General features: G+C 39.9%; 1 protein-coding gene across 2 annotated transcripts; it reads right to left on the bottom strand.

Annotated features, from left to right (window-relative positions):
• Positions 1-7,215: 7,215 nt before the first annotated feature.
• Positions 7,216-14,214, bottom strand: ripply3.S (ripply transcriptional repressor 3 S homeolog). Of its 2 annotated transcripts, none has more exons than XM_018247967.2 (4): positions 13,975-14,214; positions 10,636-10,702; positions 9,891-9,961; positions 7,216-7,764 (listed from the first exon to the last, which is right to left on the bottom strand). In XM_018247967.2, exons 1-4 carry the CDS (start codon positions 14,076-14,078, stop codon positions 7,506-7,508), a joined length of 501 nt encoding a protein of 166 aa, XP_018103456.1. In that variant the 5' UTR covers positions 14,079-14,214; the 3' UTR covers positions 7,216-7,505.
• Positions 14,215-26,984: the final 12,770 nt, after the last annotated feature.

Below are 26,984 nucleotides of genomic sequence, written 5' to 3'. Positions count from 1 at the left end.
CAACCCCTTCTTAAAGCTATCTAATGTATCAGCCTGTACCACTGATTCAGGGAGAGAATTCCACATCTTCACAGCTCTCACTGTAAAAAACCCCTTACAAATATTTAGGTGGAACCTCTTTTCTTCTAATCGGAATGGGTGACCTCGTGTCAGCTGGAAAGACCTACTGGTAAATAAAGCATTAGAGAGATTATTATATGATCCCCTTATATATTTATATATAGTTATCATATCTCCCCATAAGCGACTCTTCTCCAGCGTGAACATCCCCAATTTGGCCAGTCTTTCCTCATAGCTAAGATTTTCCATACCTTTTACCAGCTTAGTTGCCCTTCTCTGTACCCTCTCTAATACAATAATGTCCTGTTTGAGTGATGGAGACCAAAACTGTACAGCATATTCTATTCTATTCTGCCCAGATCTAGTCAAGATCATGTTGCAAGGATGCCACATCTTGGATGAAATTAATTGGGCTGGATAGTCATTAATGAACAAGTTAAATAAAAGTGGACCCAATACCGAGCCCTGAGGGACCTCACTAAGAACCTTACTCCAAGAAGAGAATGTCCCATTAACAACCACCCTCTGTACCCGTTCCTGTAGCCAGTTTCCTATCCATGTGCAAATGACTTCATTAAGCCCAACAGACCTTAGTTTAGAAAGCAGTCATTTGTGGGGCACATTATCAAACGCTTTGGAAAAATCCAAATAGATCACATCTACTGCCCCCCCCCCCACTGTCCAGCATCTTACTTACCTCATCATAAAAAGCAATCAAATTTGTCTGACATGACCTATCCTTCATAAAGCCATGCTGATTGCTGCTCATAATGTCATTCACTAGGACAACATTCTGAATGTGATCCCTTAACAAGCCTTCAAATAATTTGCCCACCACCGATGTCAAACTTACTGGCGTATAATTGTCAGGCTGAGATCGTAATCCCTTTTTAAATATTAGAATAACATCAGTTTTTCTCCAATCCGTAGGCACCATACCAGATGAAAGTGAATCTGAGAAAATCAGAAATAGGGGCTGGTCTAAAACTGAACTAAGCTCTCTTAGAACCCAGGGGTGTATGCCATCAGGCCCTGGATCCTTGTTTACATTAGTTTTTATTAAAACTTTATGAATCATATCCTGAGTCAGCCACTGACTAGATTGAGCTGAGCCATTAGTGCAGCTATTAAGTGAGCCTGGGAACTCAGACTCCTCTATTGTATACACCGAAGAAAAGAACTGATTTAGCACATTTGCCTTTTCTGTTACAACCATACTGGTACCATTATTTAATGGAGCAACACTCTCAACCTGCATCTTTTTACTATTAATATATTTAAAAAACTTTTTAGGGTTAGTTTTCACTTCCACCACAATTAAATCTTCATTTCCTTTCTTTGCCTTCCAAATTGCTGATTTACAACATTTATTACAATGTTTTTATTCATAAAATGTCCCAACAGATTTGTAGTTTTTAAATGCCTTTCTCTTCTTTCCTATTAACTTCTTTACTTCTGTATTAAGCCACATAGGATGATTGTTAGAGCTTCTACATTTACTCCTTAAGGGAATAAATTGAGAACAGTAACGATTTAATATAATTTTAAATGACAACCATTTCTGTTCTGTGTTTTTAGCTGGCGCCCTCTATGTGAATCAGGGCCTGGGTGTGTAGGTGTATGGGGACCTTAAGTCTACAAATGTATTATTCTTGCTACTTTTTATTACTGTCAATTATAAACCTTTTATTCATAATAACCCATAGTTGCAAGGGTCATTTGGACCCTAGCAACCGGACTGATTAAATTGCACAATGGAGAGCTGCTGAATAAAAAGCTAAATAACTCAAGTAAGTAAAATGAAAACCAATTTCCAAAAAAAAAATCTCCCTCTCAACATCCTACTCAAAGTTAATTTAAAGGTGAACAGCTCTTTTAATTTTCAGGTTCTCTGAAGTCATGTGACTACTGCAAATAGCCCCACTCACCAAAATAATTAGCAATACTTGGTAGCGTTTAACATGTACTATAAGCTACGGGTCTGATGTTGCACTTCTGAGATATAGAAGAAATTTAATAAGAATGTGTGTGTTTCCCTGTGTTTGTTTTTGTCCTATTCTGTGCTGTCGTGTTAGACCCGTGTGAACTGTCAGCTTTGTAACCAAATGACTGGGAGTAACCTCAGAGCCATCCATCATAGTGAGCAGGGGTCAGAGAGAGCACCTACAGTGAGAAGCCTAACCCCCCCCCCCACACACACTATGGATGAGACCACAACATGGGGTGGGGGACAGTGAGTTTACCTGCTGATGAGTATATGGAGGCATAGTCCACACTTACATTCTCCCCCCATCACTAGAGAGGAGTTTGGCAGACAGTTGATATGACAGGCACCAAACATGATTGATTGCCTTTCCAACAGGGAAATATAATATTGTATCCGTGCCGGTGAGTGATTTTCTGCTCTTCCACTTTATCCCTGACCCAGGGAGGCCAAGTCACCCTTGCAAAGTCACTTCCCTATAAGTCACGGATGTATAAACTTCTTCATTCTGGGATATATAAAACACATCTAGGGTCCCATTTACTAAGGGTCGAAGGGAATTTTCTAATTCAAAAACATCGAATTTCGAATTAATTTTTGGGTACTTCGACCATCGAATAGGCCCAAATTCTATTCGAATTGAAAAAACTTTGACTTCGAAAATCGAAGTACTGTCTCTTTAAAAAACTTCAACTTCGACACTTCGCCACCTTAAACCTGCCGAATTGCTGTTTAGCCTATGGGGGACCTCCTATTACCTTTCTAGAGCGTTTGGCTAAGTTTTGAGTAGTTAAGTATTTTTTGGTAAAATCGTTCGATTCGAATGATTTAATTGATCGAACGAATGATTTTAACTTCGATCGAAGGCCTATCAAAGTATCAAATTCGCTGGTCGAATTTCGAAGTTTTTTAACTTTGAAATTCGACACTTAGTAAATGTGCCCCTTAGTGATGGGCCCTATTTCAGATAAGAAATCTGGGTCAAATCTGGATCAAATCTGGTTCAAAAAGCTAGAAATGGCAGATCTTTTAAGGGCTAATGAAAACAGGCATTAGCTTGCCCATGGGTGAGAAATGCTTGAAATGATTTCATCTTCTAATTTTTCAATGCACTCAGCAAAGAGAATTACACTCCCTGTATATATATATATATATATATATCTTGGAATTTGGGGTCTGTGTTTATCTGGAGGCTGATTATAAAGACAGCTTATCCAATGGAAGCATGTGTAGACCATTAGTTGCCTTGATATCTAGTTGTAAAGCTCCAGAATTAACTCTGGGAAAATGTCATGTTTCAAAGAGCAAATCCTTTCAATCCTGAAAGAGGGAAAAAAGGAAAGAATAAAGAAGATGAGAGGTGTGAGCAATGTCGGACTGGGGTGCCAGGGGCCCACCAGAAAACCTTAGGCTGATGGACCACTTTACAAACTATTATTCCTCCTCTCTTCACTCTCTTTATTCTCCTAGTCTCTTTTCTCTACATACTATACTCTATTCTTCCATTAAACCTCTTTGTTACCATAAAGAAATAGGGAAAGACCATGAAATAGGCCAAATGTTTAGAAGTAAGAGCAGGGCTGGGCCAAGGTATTTTGGCACCCTAGACAAGGGCTTCACTCAGTGCCCCCCACACCCGGTCCTGCATTACCATATTCCACCTAACCATTCACATAGCCCCCTGCATCTGTGCTAACAGCCATCATATTGCCCCCATTTGTACCGCTGTGGCAACGGCAGTCAATCCCTCAGATTGGCCAGTATAAGCCAAAACATCCATCATATGTTTACCCTCAATCTGCGGCATGGGGCATTTAGAGGGAAATGGGGGAAGACTTGGAATTTGTGGTCGCTGATGCTTCAAATATATAGTTACTGTACATAGTAGCTTGTAACAAAGAAGACTCGTCCATCAAGTTCAACCTGTTTTGTCTAAGTGACCTTGTCTGACTGCTAGTTCAGGAGTCCCCAAGCTTTTTTTATATGTGATCCACATTCAAACGTAAAAAGAGTTGGAGCAACACAAGCATCAAAAATGTTCCTGGGTGCCAAATAAGGGCTGTGATTGGCTATTTGGTAGCCCCCATGTGGACTGGCAGCCTAGGGGAGACTCTGTTTGGCAGCACACCTGGTTTTTATACAACCAAAACTTGCCTTCAAACCTGGAATTCAAAAATAAGCGCCTGCTTTGAGGCCACTGGAAGCAACATCCAAGGGGTTGGTGAGTAACATGTTACTCGTGAGCCACTGGTTGGGGATCTGGGTGCTAGAGGCAGGGTCGCACTGGGCCAGCTCAGATGATTGCAGCTGCATTTAATGAGAAATGTGTTAAGCCGTACATGAGGCAGCACACATGAGTGGGGGGGCAACCGGGTGGAAGAGTAGTAAGGTCCTTGAGCTTGAAGGAGGGTCTTTGATAGGGTTTCCACCTTTTCTGGAAAAAAATACCAGCCTTCCTATATATTTATCTTTTTTCCCTATTAATAACATTGGGATCAAACATCATTTTTCAGATTAGGATTACCGGTCAGGTGGCAACCCTAGTCTTTGATGATCCAGGATATTAAAAAACCTTCTGTAGACTCCATCACCCTCAGAGGGTGGAAAAATCTCTTGACTCCAAGATTGAACCAGTCTCTGCAACAACTTGTTACCAAGGGCTGTTTTCAATAACCATGTATTCTCTCCCTTGCTAATCACCATCCAACCCCTTCTTAAAGCTATCTAATGTATCAGCCTGTACCACTGATTCAGGGAGAGAATTCCCCAGCTTCACAGCTTTCACTGTAACAAATATTTTCAAAATTTTACATGGAACCTCCTTTCTCCTAATCTGAATGAATTCCTTTGTGTTGGAAGGCCTCATTGGTAAACAAACCATCAGGTAGCTGGATGGTCCCCTCATGTATTTATGCACAGACATCATTTACCCCTTATGCACCTCTTAGAAGGCTTCAACCCACCAAATATGTCTACAGGTTAGCAGTTCAATTTTTACTGCGCATAGGAACTGCTGCAAGCCTCTGAAACAGGTCATGCGGTCCGGACCACCTTTTCTATACAAAAAACTTAAAATGGGGGTTCTACTGTGTTTTTTTTTTTTGAGTTATATAGCATTTTATTCAGTAGGTCTCCAATTTGCGATTTCAGCAGTCCGGTTTCTAGGGTCTAAATTCGCCTAGCAACCATGCATTCACTTGTATAAGACACTGGAATATGAGTAGGAGAGGGTCTGAATGACAGATGAGAAAGATGAGAAATAACAATACATTTGTAGCTTTACATAGCATTTGTTTTTTTTGGATGGGGTCAGTAACCACCATTTGAAAGCTGGAAAAGAAGAAAGAAGAAAAATAACTCTAAAACAATATTTTTAAAAAAAATTGAAAAGTTGCTTACAAATAGCCATTCTGTATCATAGTAAAAATTATCTTCAAGGAGAAAAATCTTTTTCAATCAGCTGAGAGCCACTACCAGTACTGCCCAACTGAAAAGCTAAATTAAAGAAATGGCACCAAAAACTTTACAATAATTCCAAAAAAATATTTTTGTACAATTCTGGGAGTCTTTTACCATGTTACCTGCTTCTATGAAGAACCTTGAGACTTGTAATGGCAATTAACAGCAAACTTCTGCATCATTTTATTCAGCCTTTCCTTGTACATACAGTACATCCCATTGAAATCTTCTAACCCTGGGCACTAGGCTGATAGGATGATTTACAGGTATGGGACCTGCTATCCAGAATGCTCGGGACCTGGGGCTTTCCGAATAACAGATCTTCTGCTTCCAATAAGGATTAATTATATTTAGGTTTGGATCAAGTACAAGCTACTGTTTTATTATTACAGAGAAAAAGGAAATCATTTTTTAAATTTATGGGAGAATTTGGAGTTTTCTGGATAACGGGTTTTTGAATAACGGATCCTATACCTGTACTAGGAAAACAAATATGTAGCCATCAGCAGATTGTTCCTAACTGTGGAGTTTAAATTGAGATCTATATCTGGCCAATAGGCTGCACCATAGTGTTACAGTAATGCACTTTATTGACGTTGAATATTAAAGGGGTTGTTCATCTTCGAGTTAACTTTTAGGGGCAGATTTTATCAAGGGTCGAAGTGAAAAGGTTTTTTTTGGAAAATACTTTGATTCGAATTCGATCAAATCAAACGATCGAATATAGCCTATTCACCCGAAGTTAAAAAATTTGATATTTTAATAAATTTCGGTTGGTCTTTTTTTATTCGAATTTCGAGGCAATGGGAGTTTAAAAAAACTCCCATCACCTCGAAATTCGACCCTTGATAAATCTGCCCCTTCGTATGACGCAGAGAGGGATATTCTGAGACAATTTGCAATTAGTTTTCATTTTTTATTATTTGTGGTTTTTGAGTTATTTTGCTTTTTATTCAGCAGCTCTCCAGTTTGCTATTTCGGCACATGTGCCCCTTTAAAAGCCTTACATAAAGCAGAAGGTACTTGTTGGTCTTGTGCAATAATTTTATTGCCTGTCAGTATAAATTTACATTCAGAAACATCATACAAAACATATTTATTTATAATATATGTACAACATATTACAGACGTGCAAGTTTAAATGTACATATTCCATAAGAAGGAGGCGCTTGGATGGGGTTTAGCACAAGGCCTGTGCTGGTGTTAGGGGTGAAATGGGATTGTTTGGGGCAAAGAAATTGCATGAGGCCATTCTGTATAAAAGAGTCTATGATATAAGGATATTAAAACACAGCCTTGCCAAAACTGTCCCTTTAACTTAAAGGACAAGTAACACCAAAACCAGTATTTATCTATAAATGTAACCAAGAACACTTAGGGGGTTATTTATCAAAGTCCGAATTTATCTCGATATTTTCTGCTACAAACTCCGATCAAATCTGCTCGGGTTTTTACGATTATTTATTTTTACATTTTCCCCAAATTTGCTTTGCGGGGAACAAAATCTGATTTTCACAATTTTTTTTTACTTTTTCATCCGATTTTCATTCGTAATTTTCACCCGAAAACTTCGGGGTATTGCCCAAAACCCAGCGCACATCAAAAAATCATTGGGACTTCTCCTGACTTATATGCAACCCGGAGAGGTCTGAGATGCCGGATTTTCAGATTCGGACTTTTCCATCCTCAGGGTTGAATAAATTCTGAAAAATTCGTGATTTTTTAAAAGTTAGATTTTATAAAAAAAAAAATCACAAATGTTTCGTGATTTTTGCATTCGTTGTTTAGTAAATAACCCCCTTCGTTTTTATTGCAGAAGTGCCATAGACAAAGGCCAGAACTCTGTTATCCGGGGTTGATGGTCTCTCACATGAGATGGTCCTGCTGAGCTTGAGTGCAATGTAACCTGTGCAGCATTATGACCTTTGCTGTGTATGAATATTCTGGAATAACTGTGACGGCTTATGGAAATTGAAAGTCAAGTTTAGTCTTTTACATGTGCTCAAGCGCTTCCTGCGTGGCTGCCGATATTCCTCTTGGGACCACCTTGAACGGAATAATTGTCGCTGCTCCCCCTTGAACTATCCACTCCATTGGCCGCACAGTTCTGATAGTAGTTATAGAATTCCATCTCCTCCTCGTCTTCAGAGTCAGAGTCGTCATTGTAGAAGTGAATGGTGGCTTGAACTGGGAAACTGGCTAAGACTTTCCTGCCCATGTGTTGCAGATATTCACTGGTTTTAGACTTGGGCATGTACAACCTGCGCGATACAAAAGAAATGAATTAGAATTCCGGCACTGTCAACCCAATAAACCCCCTAAATCTAAAATGCGGATCATATTTCATAGTCATGATTGTAACAATGTCTATTGTAGATATGAAAGGTTGCAGGCCCTGGTGCCAGACTCTTTGAAAGGAGAACTAAACCCTAAAAATTAATATGGCTAAAAATACCATATTTTATATTCTGAACTGTACCAGCCTAAAGTTTCAGCTTGTCAATAGCAGCAATGATCCAGGACTTCAAACTTGTCACAGGGGGTCACCATCTTGGAAAGTGTCTGTGACACTCACATGCTCAGTGGGCTCTGAGCAGCTGTTGAGAAGCTAAGCTTAGGGCTCGTCACTAATTATCCAGCAGAAAATGAGCTTCCCCTGTAATATAAGATGATGCTACAGGGCTGATTATTAAATTCTGATGCTAATTGCACTGGTTTCTGTGCTGCCATGTAGTAATTATCTGTATTAATTACTAATCAGCCTTATATTGTGACATTTCTATTCTATGTGTACTGTATATTGTGAGTGGGTCCCTAAGCTCAGTAAATGACAGCAGCACAGAGCATGTGCAGTGAATCAGCAGAAAAGAAGATGGGGAGCTACTGGGGCATCTTTGGAGACACAGATCTTTACTGCTAAAGGGCTGTGGTTGCCTTGGGCTGGTACAGAAGCACAAAACATAATGTACAACATTTCTAGCTACTTCTTTAGTTACGCTTTAGTTTAAAGAGAAGTCAATTCTCCTCCTGGTCTGATTGGCTGCTACTTTGTTTTAGGAGTCAGAACCAGCTAGAGTTGCCACCTGGCCGGTATTTTACTGGCCTGATCCCAATGTCATTATTAGGGAAAAAAGGCTGGTATTTTTTCAGAAAAAATGTGGCAACCCTAGAGCCAGCAATGGAGAGAATATTAACATCCAGACAGATTCTGCTATCCATGGCAATCACATGTACAAATAAAGCCACAAGAATGTTTAATGAATGTATTTAGGAAAGTTGGTGATGGGCTGCTGGGCCAGTTCCATGTGCCTTAAAGGTCTTATTCCCATATAATAAGGATAGGTTTCAATTATTTCTGCCTTAAATAAAGAGAACGCTTCAGTCATCCATATGTATAAATACAAAGAGAATGAAGGGTCTGTCTGCAGAATAAGCCATTTTATAAGCTACCAAGGGAATTCAGTCAGGTGATCCCACTGGTGGCCAATAAAAGGGCAACCATGTTTCCGAGTTTTAACCGTGAAGGCAAGTGAGTTGCAAATAAAATGTAGTCCATGAGTAAAATGTATAATAAAGCAATAGAATTCTTAATGAATCAGATAAAAGTTAAGTGCAGGACTGGTTAGTACTGATAGGCTAAGCATGAATTCTTTGCGAATTTCCTCGTTTTGCCAACGGCGAATACATTTTCGAAGTTTCCCGGCATCAAAAATTTTTTGGACACTGGCGTTTGAATTGTCGCCAGCGTCAAAATTTTTTTGCACCTGACGTCAAAATTTTTGGGTAATTCACAAATTTTTTGGCAAAGCGAAATGGGAAAAATTTGCCCATCACTACTGGTCAGACCAGGGGTGACTTTGAAGTAGTTGTCCATCTTAAATATACTGCAATATATGGACAAACAATCCCTGTTTTGTTTAAAGGGTAAGGCATTTTTCAGTAGCAGTATGCACAAAATGTCTCTGTGTCCTTAATATATTGATAATGAGTTGAGTGCAGAGGAGTCTTGTATTTGTCTTCCAAGGGAACTCATATGGCATCTCCTAGTGCTATATATATATACATATATATATATATATTAATATACAGCAATGGAATGTTCACACAATAATCTATAAGTCATACGGTACAATATAGGCAGTACCTAGCTGAATGCATAAATAGAAAATAAATATTAATGGTGCACAATAAGCTTTATGCTATACTGTCTAAGGATATCTGTATGGCACCTCCCACCGATAGGTATTAATATAAATACACAGATAAGGAATGTTCTGGGCACACAACAAACCCTAATATTTGTCTATGGGAATCAATAGGGCAGTATATTTAATGAGATATAAATGAAAGTTCATCCCTGTGAGGGTCGCTAACTAATAACACTTACCGTACTGGGTGCTGAAATCCCAGGGCTCCCTTTGGACCAGTGTTTGTGGGAACCCCATCGGCCTCCCCCGACTGTGAAAAGCAAAATAAAACATGTTCAGATAAATCAGCAACAAGCAAATTAAAAAGAGTATTATTTCAGTATCAAGGGTACATCTAATAGCTAATTACTACAGCTATGGGACCTGTTATCCAGAATGCTCAGGACCTGGGGGTTTTCAGATAACAGATGTTTCCATAATTTGGGTCTTCATGCCTTAAGTCTCCTTGAAAATCATGTAAACATTAAATAAACCCAATAGGCTGGTTTTGCTTCCAATAAGTATTAATTATATCTTAGTTGGGATCAAGTACAAGCAGGGGTGTAACTATAGAAAAAAGTAGAGGGGACCCAGGAAGCATAGGTGGCCCCATGAAGCCCAAATAATAAGCAATTATTTGGTAAAACAGGGCAATCTCTGGATATGTTGGGGGCCCTAAAATGAATGTGCTGTGGGGCCCAGTAACATCTAGTTACACCACTGAGTACAAGTTACTGTTTTATTATTACAGAGAAAATGGAAATACAAATGTAAAAACTTGGATTATTTGGATAAAATGGAGTCTACGGGAGACGGCATTTCCGTAATTCGGAGCTTTCTGGATATTCCTGTATATAATCTATAATCACTGTGAGATGATTCTGGTGCATAAAGAGCCCTTCAGACTAATGTCTATTTTGCTGTCAGCACCCAAGGGGAACTTACCCGCCTCTGCTGCCCATCCAGCTCCCTGTCTCCAGCTCCGAGCAGCCAAGGTCTCCACAAAGTGAGGCTGCTGAAAAGATGAAGGTGTAAAGAGTGAGTAAGGGCTGTGTCTCCTATGGATCATCACTTTCAGCCTTTATCTGCTTTATCAGCAGCTCCGGCCATGGGATGACACACGTCAGTGACTGATCATTAGCTCCTCTGGATAGAATTACACCAGTTATAACTGTAAGGCAGCCCAGTGCTTACTGGGAATATACTCTTATGGCACCACCAAGCTCGCTATAGGGAAAATATTTACTTCTGCAGTTTTATTTTTATAAAGCATTTTGCCCTAGTGTCACCATCTTTAAATGGATTGTTTACCTTTAAGTAGGTTTTAAAATGGCCAATTCAAAGAAATGTTCATTATTTTATTTAATAGATTTTTAAATATTTGTCTTATCTTCTGACTCTTTCCAGCTTTAAGATGGGGTTCACCGACCCCATCTAAAAAACATATGCTCTGTAAGGCTACACATTTATAGTTATTGTTACTTTTTATTCAGGCCTCTCCTATTCATATTCCAGTCTCTTATTCAAATCAGTGCATGGTTGCTAGGGGAATTTGGCAACCAGGAAACTCCAAAAAGGAGAGCTGCCGTATAAAAAGCTAAATTATAATAAGAAGGTTAAAGGGGTTGTTCACCTTTGAATTATCTTTTCGTATGATGTAGAGAGTGATATTCTGAGACAATTTGCAGTTGGTTTTCATTTTTTATTATTTGTGGTTTTTGAGTTATTTTGCTTTTTATTCAGCAGCTCTCCAGTTTGCAGTTTCAGCAATCTGGTTGCTATGGTCCAAATTACCCTATCTTGGTGCAGTTTACATAAGACTTTCATTAGAAGGACATCTCCCTAAGGCAGGGGTTAATTGCAGTTTTACCTTGCCTCCATGCACCTTGCAGCAAAAGTACTGGAAATAGTATTTAAATACCTGCAGTTTTGCACCCAGTTGTTGTACTCTGCATTACACCTTGCATTAGTAAATGAGCCCTGTGCATATGTTACTGTCAATCACAATTTCTTAACCTTCTCTGTATGACCCAAATTCATTCTGTTCATCTCAGGACAAATGATCTATCTCATTTTAATTACTAATGTCTATTGCAGAAGGAAATTCCACTGTATTAAAGGGGAACTATCGCAAAAATAAAAATGTAAATATAATGTATTAATATATATTAATATAAGCTTCAGCATACTGAAATAATAAACTTTCTAAATAAAACCAATTAAAAATTCTGTACTGTTTCTGAAATAATCAAGTTTATATTCACTTTTCCTTATATATATTCCTTATATTCTGTTTATCCTCAGTCTCTCTTCATACAGGAGTTGGGTGTCAGATATTCATTGACAGTTAGATTCAATATATCTTATAGGGGGGCTCCTTTTGCCTAGAAGATGTGTTAGAGCTCACTCTATTTAAATCACCAGAAATCATGTCTCTCTACTTGCAGAATTTGTGCAAAAGGCAGTTATTTTGTTAGATTTTGTTTGTACTGAAATCAGTTATTTGAGTGAGCTCTAATTCATCTGCTAGGAAAGGAACTGAATGAATGAACTGCTGCATGAAGAGAGAATAAAGAGAAATAGATGCTGATAGAGGGATAGTGAAAATAAACTTGATTATTTCAGAAACGGTGCAGAAGTTTTAATAGATTGTATTTAGAAAGTTTCTTTCATCAGTATGAGGAAGCTTATATTAAATTTTCATTTTTGCGATAGTTCCCCTTTAAAGGGGATCATGGGGAGCCACGCTAGAATGGGGACCCAATCCACAGGTTAGCTACACTACTCTGTGTGTTCAAAGGGAAAATCAAAGTAACAACCCTGGAAACACAATGTTCCCTGGATGAAACAGCTGCATGTGCCGAGGGCCACAATGAGTCAGTTTAACCCATGAGAACACGGGACTCGTTACACGCACACGTCCCAATACGTCAATATTTTCCTGAAACTCGGTTCTGCGCAGCTTCTAAAGAAATGAAATATTAACTGTTGTTTCTGAGTTCTGAGTTGTGCCCTTTCCCCGTCACACTCCAACGCTTGTGCACATATGAGTGGTATCTAGTGATGGGAGAATAAATTAGTCTGGCATGAATTTGCGGCAAATTTCCCGCGAAAATTCCCCGGCATCAATTTTCGATTTCCACTATTTTTTGTGAAAATGTCTGATTTTCATGATTTTTCCGTGAAAATGTTTGAATTTCACGATTTTTTAGATTTCAGGATTTTTCCGCAAATTAATTTTTCTGTGAAGCGAAACGGGCGAAATTCGTCCATCACTAGTGGTATCCCCTTAAGCCTAATTCACTGTACTTACTGTCACTTATTGTACTCTTGTCTTACAAAGGGGTATGATCTTTTTTTTATATTCAGCCCCTGCCAACCAATTGCAGAATTAATTTCCAATTTTTGCCCTTTTTTTGCACTGTAACTCCCAGAACCAGTTGTAATTCATTTGTGCCCCAATATACAGAAGGTAATACACAACCTCTCCCCCCCCCCCAAAAATGAAGGGACACAATCTTGTCCCTTGTTGAATATTAAACCTCCATCCTCTCTTCATCACAATAGAAACTCCCTAGCGTGATGATGCAATGGCTTACATCATAATGATGTCATCTTGCGGCTGAGATTTACATCATCTGCTGGGAACTATTATTAATGTGTATTTGTAAAGCACTAACATATTCCATGGCGCTGTACAATAGACCGAGTACAGAGACATAAGCAGCGGCTAGCAAGGGATCCCCTTGTAAACCATGACACCAGCAACAAGAGTACAGGCACAAGAGTACATATCAGTTATTCCTATACAGTAAAACCTCAATTTTACATCCCCTGATTTTAAATTTTCCCCAATTCTACACCATTTTTCTGTGGTCCAACCACTATAAAATGCATTTCCCTGATTTTACATTTTCCAGGATTTTCCACTATTTTAATCTGGTCCCCTGAAAAACATTAATTGTGGGGTTTGCTGTATATATTATTACACAGTACAATAGAGCGGATCATATCTGCACCCTCTGAACTGCACCTTCTGATTTCTGCACCTACTAGTAACTTCCATGCATTATTCATCAGTTGTAGGGTCACTGGATTAAAGGGATCTGCATTTTATCTGTACAGAGACAGACAGAGCCATAGTCCTGACCCTACCCTTCATCACTTCGGGGGAGACTGACCAACAGAGGATGATGGGAGTTGTAGTCTAGTAACAGGTCAGCCTTCAGATCCCCTCTGATTGCACAGTCCTACTACTAAGTTGCATGTAAACAATGGACTTACCTGTCCTGCTGCTGAGGATGCTCTGAATGAACATTTCGGACTCCTCTGGAGCAGAGACACATTTGGGTTAGTGTTGCCTTTAGCATATACTGAGATGAGTCCATTGTGCAGTAAGAGTGGGACAGACAGACCCTGAAGCTGTGGCTGCTGAGGAGCAACTGTCAGTTCATTTAGTAGTCGGCACCTTTATCTCAGGGACTCTCTGAAATGAGCAAACAAGGCTCCAGGTAAAGGGAGGGATCAGATTGTAAAGGCCACACCTCTAAAGCCCAGGAGGCCTCCTGGGGGAGGGACAGGGAAGCCGACCCATGCCAGACCCCTTACTGGAGAGTGTGTCATTCTCTCCCTGCCCTACAGACACACCTGAATACACTTACACACACATATACACAGGTAGCATGGAAGCCGACATCTCTGGTCCCTGAAATAGACGTGCATTGTTTTAGAAAGAAGCATAGCTATTTCATTTGAACAGGTAATAGTCAAAATTAAAGGGGAAACTCACTCAAACAAATGACATTTTGCAATGAGAATTTCTCGACCCGCACACCACTAGTATAGTCACTCTGCTATAGTTCCAGGGGTAACAAAGGCACAAATAAACACTCACCCCAAATCTCCCCCCAACTGGCCTTCAGGCTGGGCCCCCTTAGCTCATAACAAGGTTACAGATATATAGACACATTGGGGTAACAGTCACCCTGCTATAGTTCCAGGCAGGTCCGGACTGAGAATTAAAATAGGCTCTGGCATTTCAGGTAAACAGCCCCCACCCGCCCACTAAATACTGACTTTCTAAGGCACCTTATAGCAGCCCCTCTGGCATTTGCCAGAACCCACAGATTGCCAGTCTGGGCCTGGTTCCAGGGGTACCCAGGGCACAAATAAGCACTCACCCCAAATCTCCCCCTAACTGGCCTTCAGACTGGGCCCCCTTAGCTCATAACAAGGTTACAGATATATAGATACATTAGGGTAACAGTCACCCTGCTATAGTTCCAGGGGTACCCAGGGCACAAATAAGCACTCACCCCAAATCTCCCCCTAACTGGCCTTCAGACTGGGCCCCCTTAGCTCATAACAAGGTTACAGATATATAGAAACATTAGGGTAACAGTCACCCTGCAATAGTTCTAGGGGTACCCAGGGCACAAATAAGCACTCACCCCAAATCTCCCCCTAACTGGCCTTCAGGCTGGGCCACCTTAGCTCATAACAAGGTTACAGATATATAGAAACATGGGGGTATAGTTTCAGGTGGACCATTACCATTTTATAAATAAGGCCTTCACTGTCTTGCTTAATGCTTATTTAGTGCAGGGTGCAAAGCACAATTTCTGGCACAAGCTGCCAGAAATTCAGTGTTTATTTCCACAGTTCTAGTGTCATTACGGCCATGAGGTGGTAGGTGCGCCTGACAATATTTCGGATGATGCATTAAAACAAGTACAGTCATGCCTGTGCATCACTGCAAATCACACAGGTGTAAGGTGAGAACATTGCCTCAGGCAGCAGCGAGTGGCCAGTTACAAGGGGTGACAAAAAGCCGCCTCTTGTAACTTTGAGTTCCGTTGTGCTAGCCTCAGGCGGCCGCAGCCACAGGATTGCCCTTGGCCATTTCCAGAGTTTAGATATCATTTCCGGTGTCAAAATAATGTCTGTGCTCTGGTTCTTTCTGTGCCGTTTGGCTGCATCGAGGGTGGTGGTAGCTCCAAGGTTCCCCTGTGCCATTAGAATCACTGTGTGCAATTTGCATTGTGCTGTATTTGTAGGAGAAATTTCAGGTGGATAGGGTTGGATGGCCTGATTTTCAGAGATGCAGATATCAGCTGAGCAGTGTTCCTATAATTAAGTAAACTTTGCCTTTAATAAGTATTGCTTGTATGTGCCAATGCCCTAAATATTAATTATATCAATGCAATTATCCTTTAAAGTGCTACTGGGGAAAGCCGCACCCATAATGACTGGATTTAATAACCTGCAGACCTGAAGGGCTTCCTGACACCTACTGAACTTTCCCAAGATCCCAAAACATCAAGGCTGGATGTGCTGTTTTGCCATAAACACTAACAAGGAGTTGGGGGGTAATGTCCGTTTCCTCCCCTGCTGTTGTGTAGTATCCTGCATATCCTTTTATCTCCATCACACACTTATCTGGCAAAGCAAACTGCTCCGGAGAAACTGCAACCCCTTCTGTTTGTCCCTAAATAATCTCCTTTAAGTTGTGCTGACTCCAGATATTTGGGGAGAGAAGTATAACTTTCATTCTATAACTAACACACAATTGTGATTTATATTTCACTATCTGGTGCATATGGATTTGTTTGTGCGTGATTTCTACTGCACGCTTGGGCTTGTTCCGACTGGCAAATCTGCTGGAAAAGATCCTCAATGAGCCTTTGTGAATGCAACAGACACTGTCTCAGCTTTAAATGGAATATAAACCCAAAAGTAACATTTTCAAACAAGTATTAGGGAATTTTAATGAGTGCAAAGGCAGAATAAAAAATGAAGATATAGTGGCCCTTTGAGATGAACTTAATTAGGGGGTGAGGAAGACTGCACGGGATAGGATAAAGCTGGCCATACATGCACCTATATAATCATACAAAACAAAGTTTTGTACGATATTCGGACCATGTGTGGGCTCAGAATAATTGCCCTCAGGCCTGGATTTGTGGGCAGGCGACAAAGGCCCGGACCACACTCTGAACCCGCTCACCACCGCATCTGAACCCACCCTCCCAGTGCCGGCAAGTGGGAGAATTGCAAAGGAGGCGAGTAGTGGGACTTTGTGAGAAGGATGGGGGTTGTGAAGGGTTGGGGAGTGCAGGGGATGTGTGAGCAGGTCGGCGGTGGGGGGATGAGTGGGTGGGGGGTGAGCGGGGTCGGGGAGGTGTGTGGCCTAGGGGTGCACCTTTTAGAAATCCAGCTCTGATCGCCCATAAAATTTTAGTAACATGGAGGTCGATGGTTTAGTTGATCAGACAGGCTTGAAAATCTTTCTTGGATAATGGTAATATATTTGCATGTTTTGCCTATGCCATGGATATGGAAGTCCCAAATGAGAAAACTTTATGCTCTAAAAGCAGTATCAGACTGGGCAGTCAGGGAACTGTGTAAAAACCCTGTGGGCCCTGGTCTCCAAGGGTCCTGCCAATCCAGACCCACTTCCACGCCCCCAGACTGCCCCTAGGGTTGCCACCTTTTCTGGAAAAAAATACCAGCCTTCCTATATATTTATCTTTTTTCCCTATTAATAACATTGGCATCAACCATCATTTTTACCAGCCAGGCCAGTAAAATACCAGCCAGGTAGAAACCCTAACTGCCTCCCAGGCCCAGATTTATGGCAGGCCACAAAGGCCTGGGCGTAGGGAAGTATGCCTATAAAGCACTGGGGATGCCAAGCCGGTAAAATACTGGCCAGGTGGCAACCCTAGGTGCTGGGAATAGAGACCTTTGGTTTTCATGAAGCTCCTGGACAGTCATTCCAGGTGGGTCCCTGACCCACCAGTCCAACCCTATTTAAAAAGCCATTCCTTACAGGAACGTTTTCTCTTCTACTTTTCCTGATGTCCTGTTGCCAATGCTATTGCTCTGCCGGTGGCATTCATAGATACTGGACTCAACTTAAAATAAAAAAAACAAAATCTGTTTTTCAAAATAGAAACTGATGAAGCTTTGTGTACACGATCAACCATAGCACGATCAGTCATATAAATGCGTACTTTATGTATAAGTAAGAATGTCAAGAACTCTGGGATGAAGGTTTCCATACTACAATTCCACTACAATTTCCGGGGACATCACTTTCATACAATTGTCTGTCAATTAATGGATGGAACATCTTCTGATTTGTTATTTTTCCCTACTTTTATCCTAAAATTTAAATCTGAATGTTAATGTCAGATGATACAATCGATATCTGAACGGTCACCGCAGGAAAAATAAAATCTGACTGTGTATGGCCTCACGGGGAAACTTCGAGCAACTTCGGAAATCTGAAAAGATTCGTATGCCATCCTGCCAGCGATTCGTATTCTTGCCGGCGGGAAGGCATTTCAGGGAGATTAGTTGCCCAAAGTAGAGAAACTAATCCGCCCATCTGCCACTACCCTAAAGGGGTGCAGTGTGTTAATAGTTGTTAAAGGATGGAAGGGACACAAAAAAAGGCAACAACAGATTGTGTTGCTGCTGATATGATTAGAGAAGTCAAACATTAGCTGGAGGTGTTTGAGTTGAGTCAACACAAAGATTTTAGTCATCTAGCAGTTGTTACCTGTAGAAGACATTTTTGTCACTTGGTTCTGGTTGTATTATAAACCCGTCGTGTTTTAGCCACATCACTGTTCTGCTCAAACAATTCCCATTCCACCAACAGACAGGCCCCCCATTTGTTCCATCCTTGGTCCCTGCTTTGCTAATTTCAAAGGATTTTGGAAGCATTTCAGTTCTTTTCAAAGTGGCAATAAAGTAAAATATGAGTGAAAATTCTGAAAACACTCTGCAGCACCCTAAAACAGCCTTCCTTATGCCGCCATGCCACCCCCTGCACTTACCATTTTTATGACCAAACTGAAGAATAGGCGTAAATCGCTAGTCCCGAGAGCAAAGTGCAACTGTGCTTCTTATTATATTTGATCACTCAGCTTATTCTGCATCGATCATTGTTTTCACGAACACAACTGCTTATTTTAATTACAATTATAGCTATTCCTTTATAATATACATTATAAGGAAATTAAAAGTCACTGAGGGGTTCTGTGACCATATAAAGACACAAGGTTGCAGGCTGAGTTATACAGGGAACTCTGAGTATCACTCATGTATTATAAGGGATAATGTACCCCCTACTGTAAATGATAAGGATATTAGAAGCCACTGAGGGGTTCTGTGAGCATATAAAGGCACAAGGCTGCAGGCTGAGTTATACAGGGAATTCTGAGTATCACTTATAAGGGATAATGTACCCCTACTATAAATGATATAGTGAATAAAGTACCCGCTCTTGTAAAATATAAGGATATTATAAGTTACCGAGGAGTTTCATGACCATATAAAAACACGAGGCCGAAGGCCGAGTGTTTTTATACAGGTCATGGAACTCCGAGGTAACTTCTAATATCCTCATATTTTACAACTGGGGGTACTTTATTTAGTATAATACACAAATTTTAGTGAGTCATGTGACAGAAATTACATCACTACTCACCGTTTATAACTGATGACATCAGAACTCACCGTTTATAAGGATATAATTTACAGGATATTCATTGCTTTTGTGTATTATAAGGAAATTAAAAGTCACTGAGGAGTTCTGTGACCATATAAAGACACAAGGTTGCAGGCTGACTTATACAGGGAACTCTGAGTATCACTCATGTATTATAAGGGATAATGTACCCCCTACTGTAAATGATAAGGATATTAGAAGTCACTGAGGGGTTGTTCTGTGACCATATAAAGGCACAAGGCTGCAGGCTGAGTTATACAGGGAACTCTGAGTATCACTCATGTATTATATGGGATAATGTACCCCCTACTGTAAATGATAAGGATATTAGAAGCCACTGAGGGGTTCTGTGACCATATAAAGACACAAGGCTGCAGGCTGAGTTATACAGGGAATTCTGAGTATCACTTATAAGGGATAATGTACCCCTACTGTAAATGATATAGTGAATAAAGTACCCCCTCTTGTAAAATATAAGGATATTATAAGTTACCGAGGAGTTTCATGACCATATAAAAACACGAGGCCGAAGGCCGAGTGTTTTTATACAGGTCATGGAACTCCGAGGTAACTTCTAATATCCTCATATTTTACAACTGGGGGTACTTTATTTATTATAATACACAAATTTTAGTGAGTCATGTGACAGAAATTACATCACTACTCACCGTTTATAACTGATGACATCAGAACTCACCGTTTATAAGGATATAATTTACAGGATATTCATTGCTTTTGTGTATTATAAAAATATTAGAAGCCACTGAGGTGTTATGTGACTATATAAAGACACAAGGCTGCAGGCTGACTTATACAGGGAACTCTGAGTATCACTTATAAGGGATAATGTACCCCTACTGTAAATGATAAGGATATTAGAAGTCACTGAGGGGTTCTGTGACCATATAAAGGCACAAGGCTGCAGGCTGACTTATACAGGGAACTCTGAGTATCACTTATAAGGGATAATGTACCCCTACTGTAAATGATAAGGATATTAGAAGTCACTGAGGGGTTACATGACCATATAAAGGCACAAGGCTGCAGACTGAGTTATACAGGGAACTCTGAGTATCACTTGTGTATTATAAGGGATAATGTACCCCCTACTGTAAATGATAAGGATATTAGAAGTCACTGAGGGGTTCTGTGACCATATAAAGGCACAAGGCTGCAGGCTGAGTTATACAGGGAACTCTGAGTATCACTCATGTATTATATGGGATAATGTACCCCTACTGTAAATGATAAGGATATTAGAAGCCACTGAGGGGTTCTGTGACCATATAAAGACACAAGGCTGCAGGCTGACTTATACAGGGAACTCTGAGTATCACTTATAAGGGATAATGTACCCCTACTGTAAATGATAAGGATATTAGAAGTCACTGAGGGGTTACATGACCATATAAAGGCACAAGGCTGCAGACTGAGTTATACAGGGAACTCTGAGTATCACTTGTGTATTATAAGGGATAATGTACCCCCTACTGTAAATGATAAGGATATTAGAAGTCACTGAGGGGTTCTGTGACCATATAAAGGCACAAGGCTGCAGGCTGAGTTATACAGGGAATTCTGAGTATCACTCATGTATTATAAGGGATAATGTACCCCCTACTGTAAATGATAAGGATATTAGAAGCCATTGAGGGGTTCTGTGACCATATAAAGGCAGAAGGCTGAAGAAGAATCTTGGAAGCAAAGTTTTCTATGAAATGTTACTGTGTTTATTTTCTAATTTTATTTTGCTTTTCTATATTTTGTATCAGGTAACATAAAACTGGCATTGTGTTTCATATCTGCTTGTGGGCCAGGAGACTGGAGGCAATACTGACAGACTGATTAAGTAATAGTATCAGTGCTGGGGGGGGGGGGGGTGAGGATTGAGCTAATTATCTAGACAGAATTCTCTAGGAGGAGATAAGGATTCTGACAAGTGGAACTGAGGCCTGGGGTCTCTGCAATAGAATGTGAAAAGGTTGATAAACAGACAGTGCTGATGAGATTTAGTTCTGTCATTGCCTGGATGAAGAATAAGCTCATTATGGCTCTGTACATTATATAAGTGTAGAAATGGGTCTTCAGCAACGACCAGACAATATGGATTCTATCTTTCTGTCGCCTCCCAGAACCAAAGAGTTTGGTCTCTGAATTCTTTGGATTGGGGTAAAGGAAAAGAAATACAGTGAAATCTCAATTTCAAGTGCCCTGATTTCAAGTCTTCCCACATTTTACATTTTTTATTTGTGGTCCCACCAATTTATAATGCATTTTTATGGGTGCATTTCCCTGATTTTAAGTAACGTTTTCCCTGATTTTGCATCAACATTTTGTCCCAAAAACTGCTTTTTTTTTGCTCTATTGTGAAATATAGAGGTGTAAAATAGGAACCAAATGTATATGTTGCCATGGTTCTGCCTGTAAATGATCAATTCCAATTAGTCTGCCCCTTATACAGTCCTGCACCAATCACTTATTGTTTTAGGTTGTGTATGTGACTGACAGAGAGACTTGCACATGTCCCCATAGTGTAACATTAACACTGCAATGTTTAACCCTTGTTATTAACACACTAAATATTGTATCTCAAAGTATAATGGAATCCTGTGCTTATATCTTTCAGTACTTGATGAAAAAGTTAACACATTTGCCTGATTTTACATTTTCCCTGATTTTACATAATTTTTTCTTGGTCTCCTGAAAAAATAAAATGGGGGTTCTACTATATACCTACCTTGTGGTTACATGTAGTTTGTGCTTCCAGGGGTGAGTGTGTTTTGTGCCATTAATATGGCTCCCGGCTTTTACTTTCTGATCCTAGCTGTTACCATATCAGTGCATCAAGTGCCAGTTTCATAGATCATTTCTCATGGGACTTTATAAAGGACAAGGAAAACCTTTCTTCCATACCTCCCAACATTTAGGAAATAAAAAGAGGGACAAAAAAGTTGTCGCGCGTAGTGTGGCATTTTTGACCACGCCCATTTTTGTGGCCACACCCCTAATTACCATGTTCAATTTAATTAATTTGTCAGGTTATGAAAGTTTGAATATATTTCTGTTGTTTTTTTATAGTTATTACAGTTTGGCTAATTAAGGTGAATTGCCCTTTAAGCTGTGAGTCTAACTTTGTCCAAGGGACCGTTATCTTATATTGTTACAATTACTTATTTTCTTATCTTGAAATTGGGCTCTCTGCCAAAAGCCAATTAAGTTAGAAACATTGTTTCTTTTTCTGGCTGTTCGGTACAGACAAAATGGGACTTTTCAGTACAAATGAGGGACTGCGGGTTGAGCTGTCAAAAGAGGGACTGTCCCTCTAAAAATGGGACAGTTGGGAGGTATGGTTCAATTTCTACATCTCCTGCTTACAACACAGCCAGTCATTCCCTACACTTTACTGACACTTAGGGGCAGATTTATCAAGGGTTGAATTTCGAAGTAGAAAAAACTTCAAAATTCGACCATCCAATAGAATCCTCCAACATTCAAATTCGAAGTACGAGGATTTTATACATCGTACGATCGTATTCTGATCGTAGTACGATCGTACTCCGATCTTACTTCGAATCGAACGATTTTATCGTACGATCGTACGATTTTCCCAAAAAATCCTTTGACTTAAATAAACTTAGCAAAACACACAGGAGGCCCCCCATAGCCTATACAGCAATTCGGCAAGTTTAAGTTGGCGAAGTATTGAAGTCGAAGTTTTTTTAAAGAGACAGTACTTCGATTATCGAATGGTCGAACGATTTTTACTTCGAATCGAAGTCGAAGTAAATTCGAAGTCATAGTATCCTATTCGATGGTAGAAGTTTCCAAAAAATGACTTTGAATTTCTAAATTTTTTTACTTAAAAAATTCCCTCAAATTCACTTCGACTCTTTATAAATCTGCCCCTTAATTTCATGTAAAACATAATACAGGTATGGGATCTGTTATCCAGTTTTCCGGATAACAGATCTTTCTGTAATTTGGATCTTCATATCTTAAGTCTACTATGAAATGATTTAAACATTAAATAAACCCAATAGGCTGGTTTTGCTTCCAATAAGGACTAATTATATCTTAGTTTGGATCAAGTACAAGCTACTGGTTTTTTTTCTTTACTGATAGAAACAAAATATTTTTTGGATAAAAAAAAGTCTATAGGAGATGTCCTTCCCTTAATTCAGAGCATAACGGATTTCCAGATAATGGATCCCATACTAAAATAAATTCTATGTTTCTGCCTTAAGCTGGCACCTGGTAGTTCCACCACTGGCCACGATGTAACAAATTGGCTCCCCCTTGCATCAGTGAACATCATATTAATTGTCCTTTTTTCCATAATGAAAAAAATTAAATTCTAAGCAACGGCGCAATATACATTCACAGCACATTGTAATTGGTTTTAGTGTTGTGTATAAATGTAATTGCTATTGAAAGCACCATCTGTTTTGCTGTTTATATTCTCTGCACTGCAGGTTGTGACTCCTGAAGAAGACGCCAGTTAGTGTCGGACTGGAGTGTCCAGGCAGGGGGACGCTTGCAGTTCCAAAGGGAGGGAGTGGACCATGGGGCTCACCAGGTATTTACCAGTTCCTCGTCAGACAACTTTGGGCGACTTCGGAAAATGAATCGCTCCGAGTGCCATCCCACCGGCGATTTACATTTTAGCTGGCGGGAAGGCAGGGGAGGCAGTTCGGGGAGATTAGTCGCCCTGAAGAAGAGGAGATTTGTCGCCAGGTGACTAAATTTACACGAATCTCCAGGTGTGACCTTACCCTAAAGCTGTTAGTCTAACTTCTCCCAAGGGACCTGTTATCTAAAATGTTACAATTACTTATTTGCTTATCTCAAAATTGTTACAAAAGTATCTTATCTGTACCTTGTGGCTGTTCTGGGCTCTCTGCCAAAAGCCAATTAAGTTAGAAACATTTTATCTTTTTTTTTAACTGTTCAGTGCAGAGAAAATCGGGACTTTCCAGTACAAACACGGGACTGTGGGTCGAGCTGTCAAAAGCGGGACTGTCCCGCTGAAAATGGGACAGTTGCAATTAGATTTATAAATACAATAAAACCAGTTGCTTAGAATGACATTTTCTTCCATTAAGCGACCACAATCCCCCTTAAATCAGACTATATTGATTTAAAACGCTTTATCCACGTTACAGTGCAACCAGTTCTCTGTGTCACAAAAACAAGTGCAGAAACAAATACTACAGACTGCACAGATATCCCCACAGAAAGGGGGCTGGAGCGGCTCAGCCAATAGACAAGGAGCTCCCTGAGCTAAAAAAAAGCACCAATCAGACGTCACATCACACATTTCCTCAGTATGTCAACTTAATACAGACAGCTCCAGGGATTGGTTGGCCGTCGCCATGTGACAGCATGTGGGTAATGTGCAGGATTCAGTCTGTTACAGTTTTGAATTTGTTTTCCAGCCTGGGATTCTCTTGATTTTAATAAGAATATATTTAGGAGAGGCCTCAATAGAAAATGAGTAATAATGCTCTACCAACCTAGAAGCAGGAACACCCTGAGAGGGAACTATTTTCTCTTACATGGTCTCTAGAAACCTTAGGTCTCAGTGATTGTCGACTAGTGGCATCACTTAATGAGGAAAGAGTGGAACACTCAGCACTAAATCACGTTCCTCTGCAGCTCTGTGTGCACAGAACATATGCAGTGCCAGACATGGGTCTTTACTCTTTGTATAAGATACTGAACATTATTCCTGTCCTCATGCTTTGTCAGGCTGAATAAGACTTAATGTGGCAGGTAATGGGCATTAAATGTCACTTAAATATGGCAGGTAATGGGCATTTTGTAGATCTCTATGGTTCTACAGGAACTGGCAGTGCCAAAAGGTCGTTTTAAGAGTTAAGGTTGCCATGGATGTTAAGATTTTTAAAAGATCTTTCTTTTATCCATTTTGATGGATCCATTTTGCCATGGAGCCTATCGGCTCCCAGCAGTAGTCTGGACCAAGGAGGAAGCCCAGGGGTCAAAGTCCAAGTTCGCAGTACAAATAGGGTTCAATAGTTGTCGAAATCAATATCCAGGCAGACATTCAAAAAGGCAGGCAGATAAACAGCAAAGTCGATAATCAGGCAGGGTCAAAGTCCAGAAATCAGGAATAATAGAGCACCCAGAAATGTTCAAAACAAACGCTATAATCGGGCATTGAATCCGTGACCTGGAAGGGTTTTTAATCTTTGAATTTCGTGCCAAGCGTGTGACGTAATCGCGCCGGCGTCGCTGTTCCCCACGTGTTGCCAATTGGCGCCGCCATCTTGGATGCGATGCTAGAGAGGACGGAGGTGCCGAATGGGACGGCTGCGCAAAGCGGTCCTGACAATCATAAGACCAAGGTTATCCTGAAACGATCATTTAAATGTACGATTTGTCCATCGACTACAAAGATAATTCCAAGAGATTTTGTCTCATTGAAGTAAAACTGTGGGTAACTGCCTGCTTGGCCCTGCAAACAATTGGACAATGGATACATTTCACTGTGAACGATGAACGTTTTCCTGCCCGATCGATTTTCTGACCGATGACGGACCTCATGATAATTTGATGGATTCATCAGCTTGCACTTAAATTGGTCTTTAGGGAGAGAAAAATCTTAAGGTCTATGGCCACTTTTAGGAGCATAATGAGGGAGGGGGAGTTGGCCATGAAGTGTTATTTATTGTAGTCTGGAAAAACAAGGTGCTTGGGGCAGCAGAAAAAGGTCTTAGTTGCATTTGTCTGTAGAGATTATTTTATAAAATAAGGATACAACTTCAACAGTGTATTTCCAAAACCAAGCTAGACAGGGTTACCTGTTGGTTTGGTTCTGTTTGTCCGGTCATATTTAGCAGATTTTTTATAGGTCAGAATACTGATTTTTATCATGTCAGTTTGATGTCAGTTTGCCACCGTGCAGTAGCAGTTATAAGCTTAGTATATATATATATATATATATATATATATATATATATATATATATATATATATAAATATATATGTATATATATATATATATATATATATATATATATATATATATATATATATATATATATATATATATATATATATATATATATATATATATAATCAAACAGAATGGAATGCACAACCATTAGTATGCAGAAACCTGGGTGCTAGTCTGAGAAGTATGTAGACAAAATGCAGGGATTGACAGCACTCCAAGGAAACACATCAAGTCAATAATTCAAATGAAAGTGGAGATTTATTGGTGATCCAACGTTTCGGTTCCGCACAGGCTTCTGTATATATATATCTTCAAGTCCAATCAGATTTCAGCTGTATGATATGGTTATTTTATATAAGTGTTTTCCAGCTCCAGTTCCCCAGCTTGATGCAATCTCGTTTAAGCTGCACTGTATCAAATAAGAGATTCCTTATATATGTTATTATTTCATGCTCTTCCATATTAGAGACGCCTGCATTTCAGTCTTCATTGGTATTGTACATTACTGAATATCCAGCCGAAGACCTGAGTCATCCATGATTTAGCAGAGATTTGGTTACCCTGAGCCTTAGTTGGATTTCTTTCACTCCAAAGGGCCAAGTTTAATTTAGGGCTATGACACACCTGACACGTTTTTGGCATAACATTTTTCAGATAACTGATAAATGCCTGAATTTGTGAGTTTGTCATGCTGACATGAATGGAAAACACCTGAAAGTCCAAATGTTCTTACTAGACTAGGCTTAGGGCAGGGGCACACGGGCAGATTCGGGGAGATTCTTCTCTCTTCTTCCACCT

Source organism: Xenopus laevis, chromosome 2S (genome assembly GCF_017654675.1).
Source record: "Xenopus laevis strain J_2021 chromosome 2S, Xenopus_laevis_v10.1, whole genome shotgun sequence".
In the NCBI taxonomy this organism is placed as follows: domain Eukaryota; kingdom Metazoa; phylum Chordata; class Amphibia; order Anura; family Pipidae; genus Xenopus; species Xenopus laevis.
Note: the sequence above shows the minus strand (reverse complement) of the source record. Positions and strands in the feature narration are given on the sequence as shown.

Bases quoted from the DNA above. Each gene is read 5' to 3' on its own strand.
- ripply3.S (XM_018247967.2), bottom strand. From the start codon at position 14,078: ATGGACTCATCTCAGTATATGCTAAAGGCAACACTAACCCAAATGTGT. The intron at 10,703-13,974 runs GTAAGTCCATTG...TCTTTTCAGCAG, and splicing joins CATCCTCAGCAGCAGGACAG to CCTCACTTTGTGGAGACCTT. The intron at 9,962-10,635 runs GTAAGTTCCCCT...TGCTTTTCACAG, and splicing joins TGGATGGGCAGCAGAGGCGG to TCGGGGGAGGCCGATGGGGT.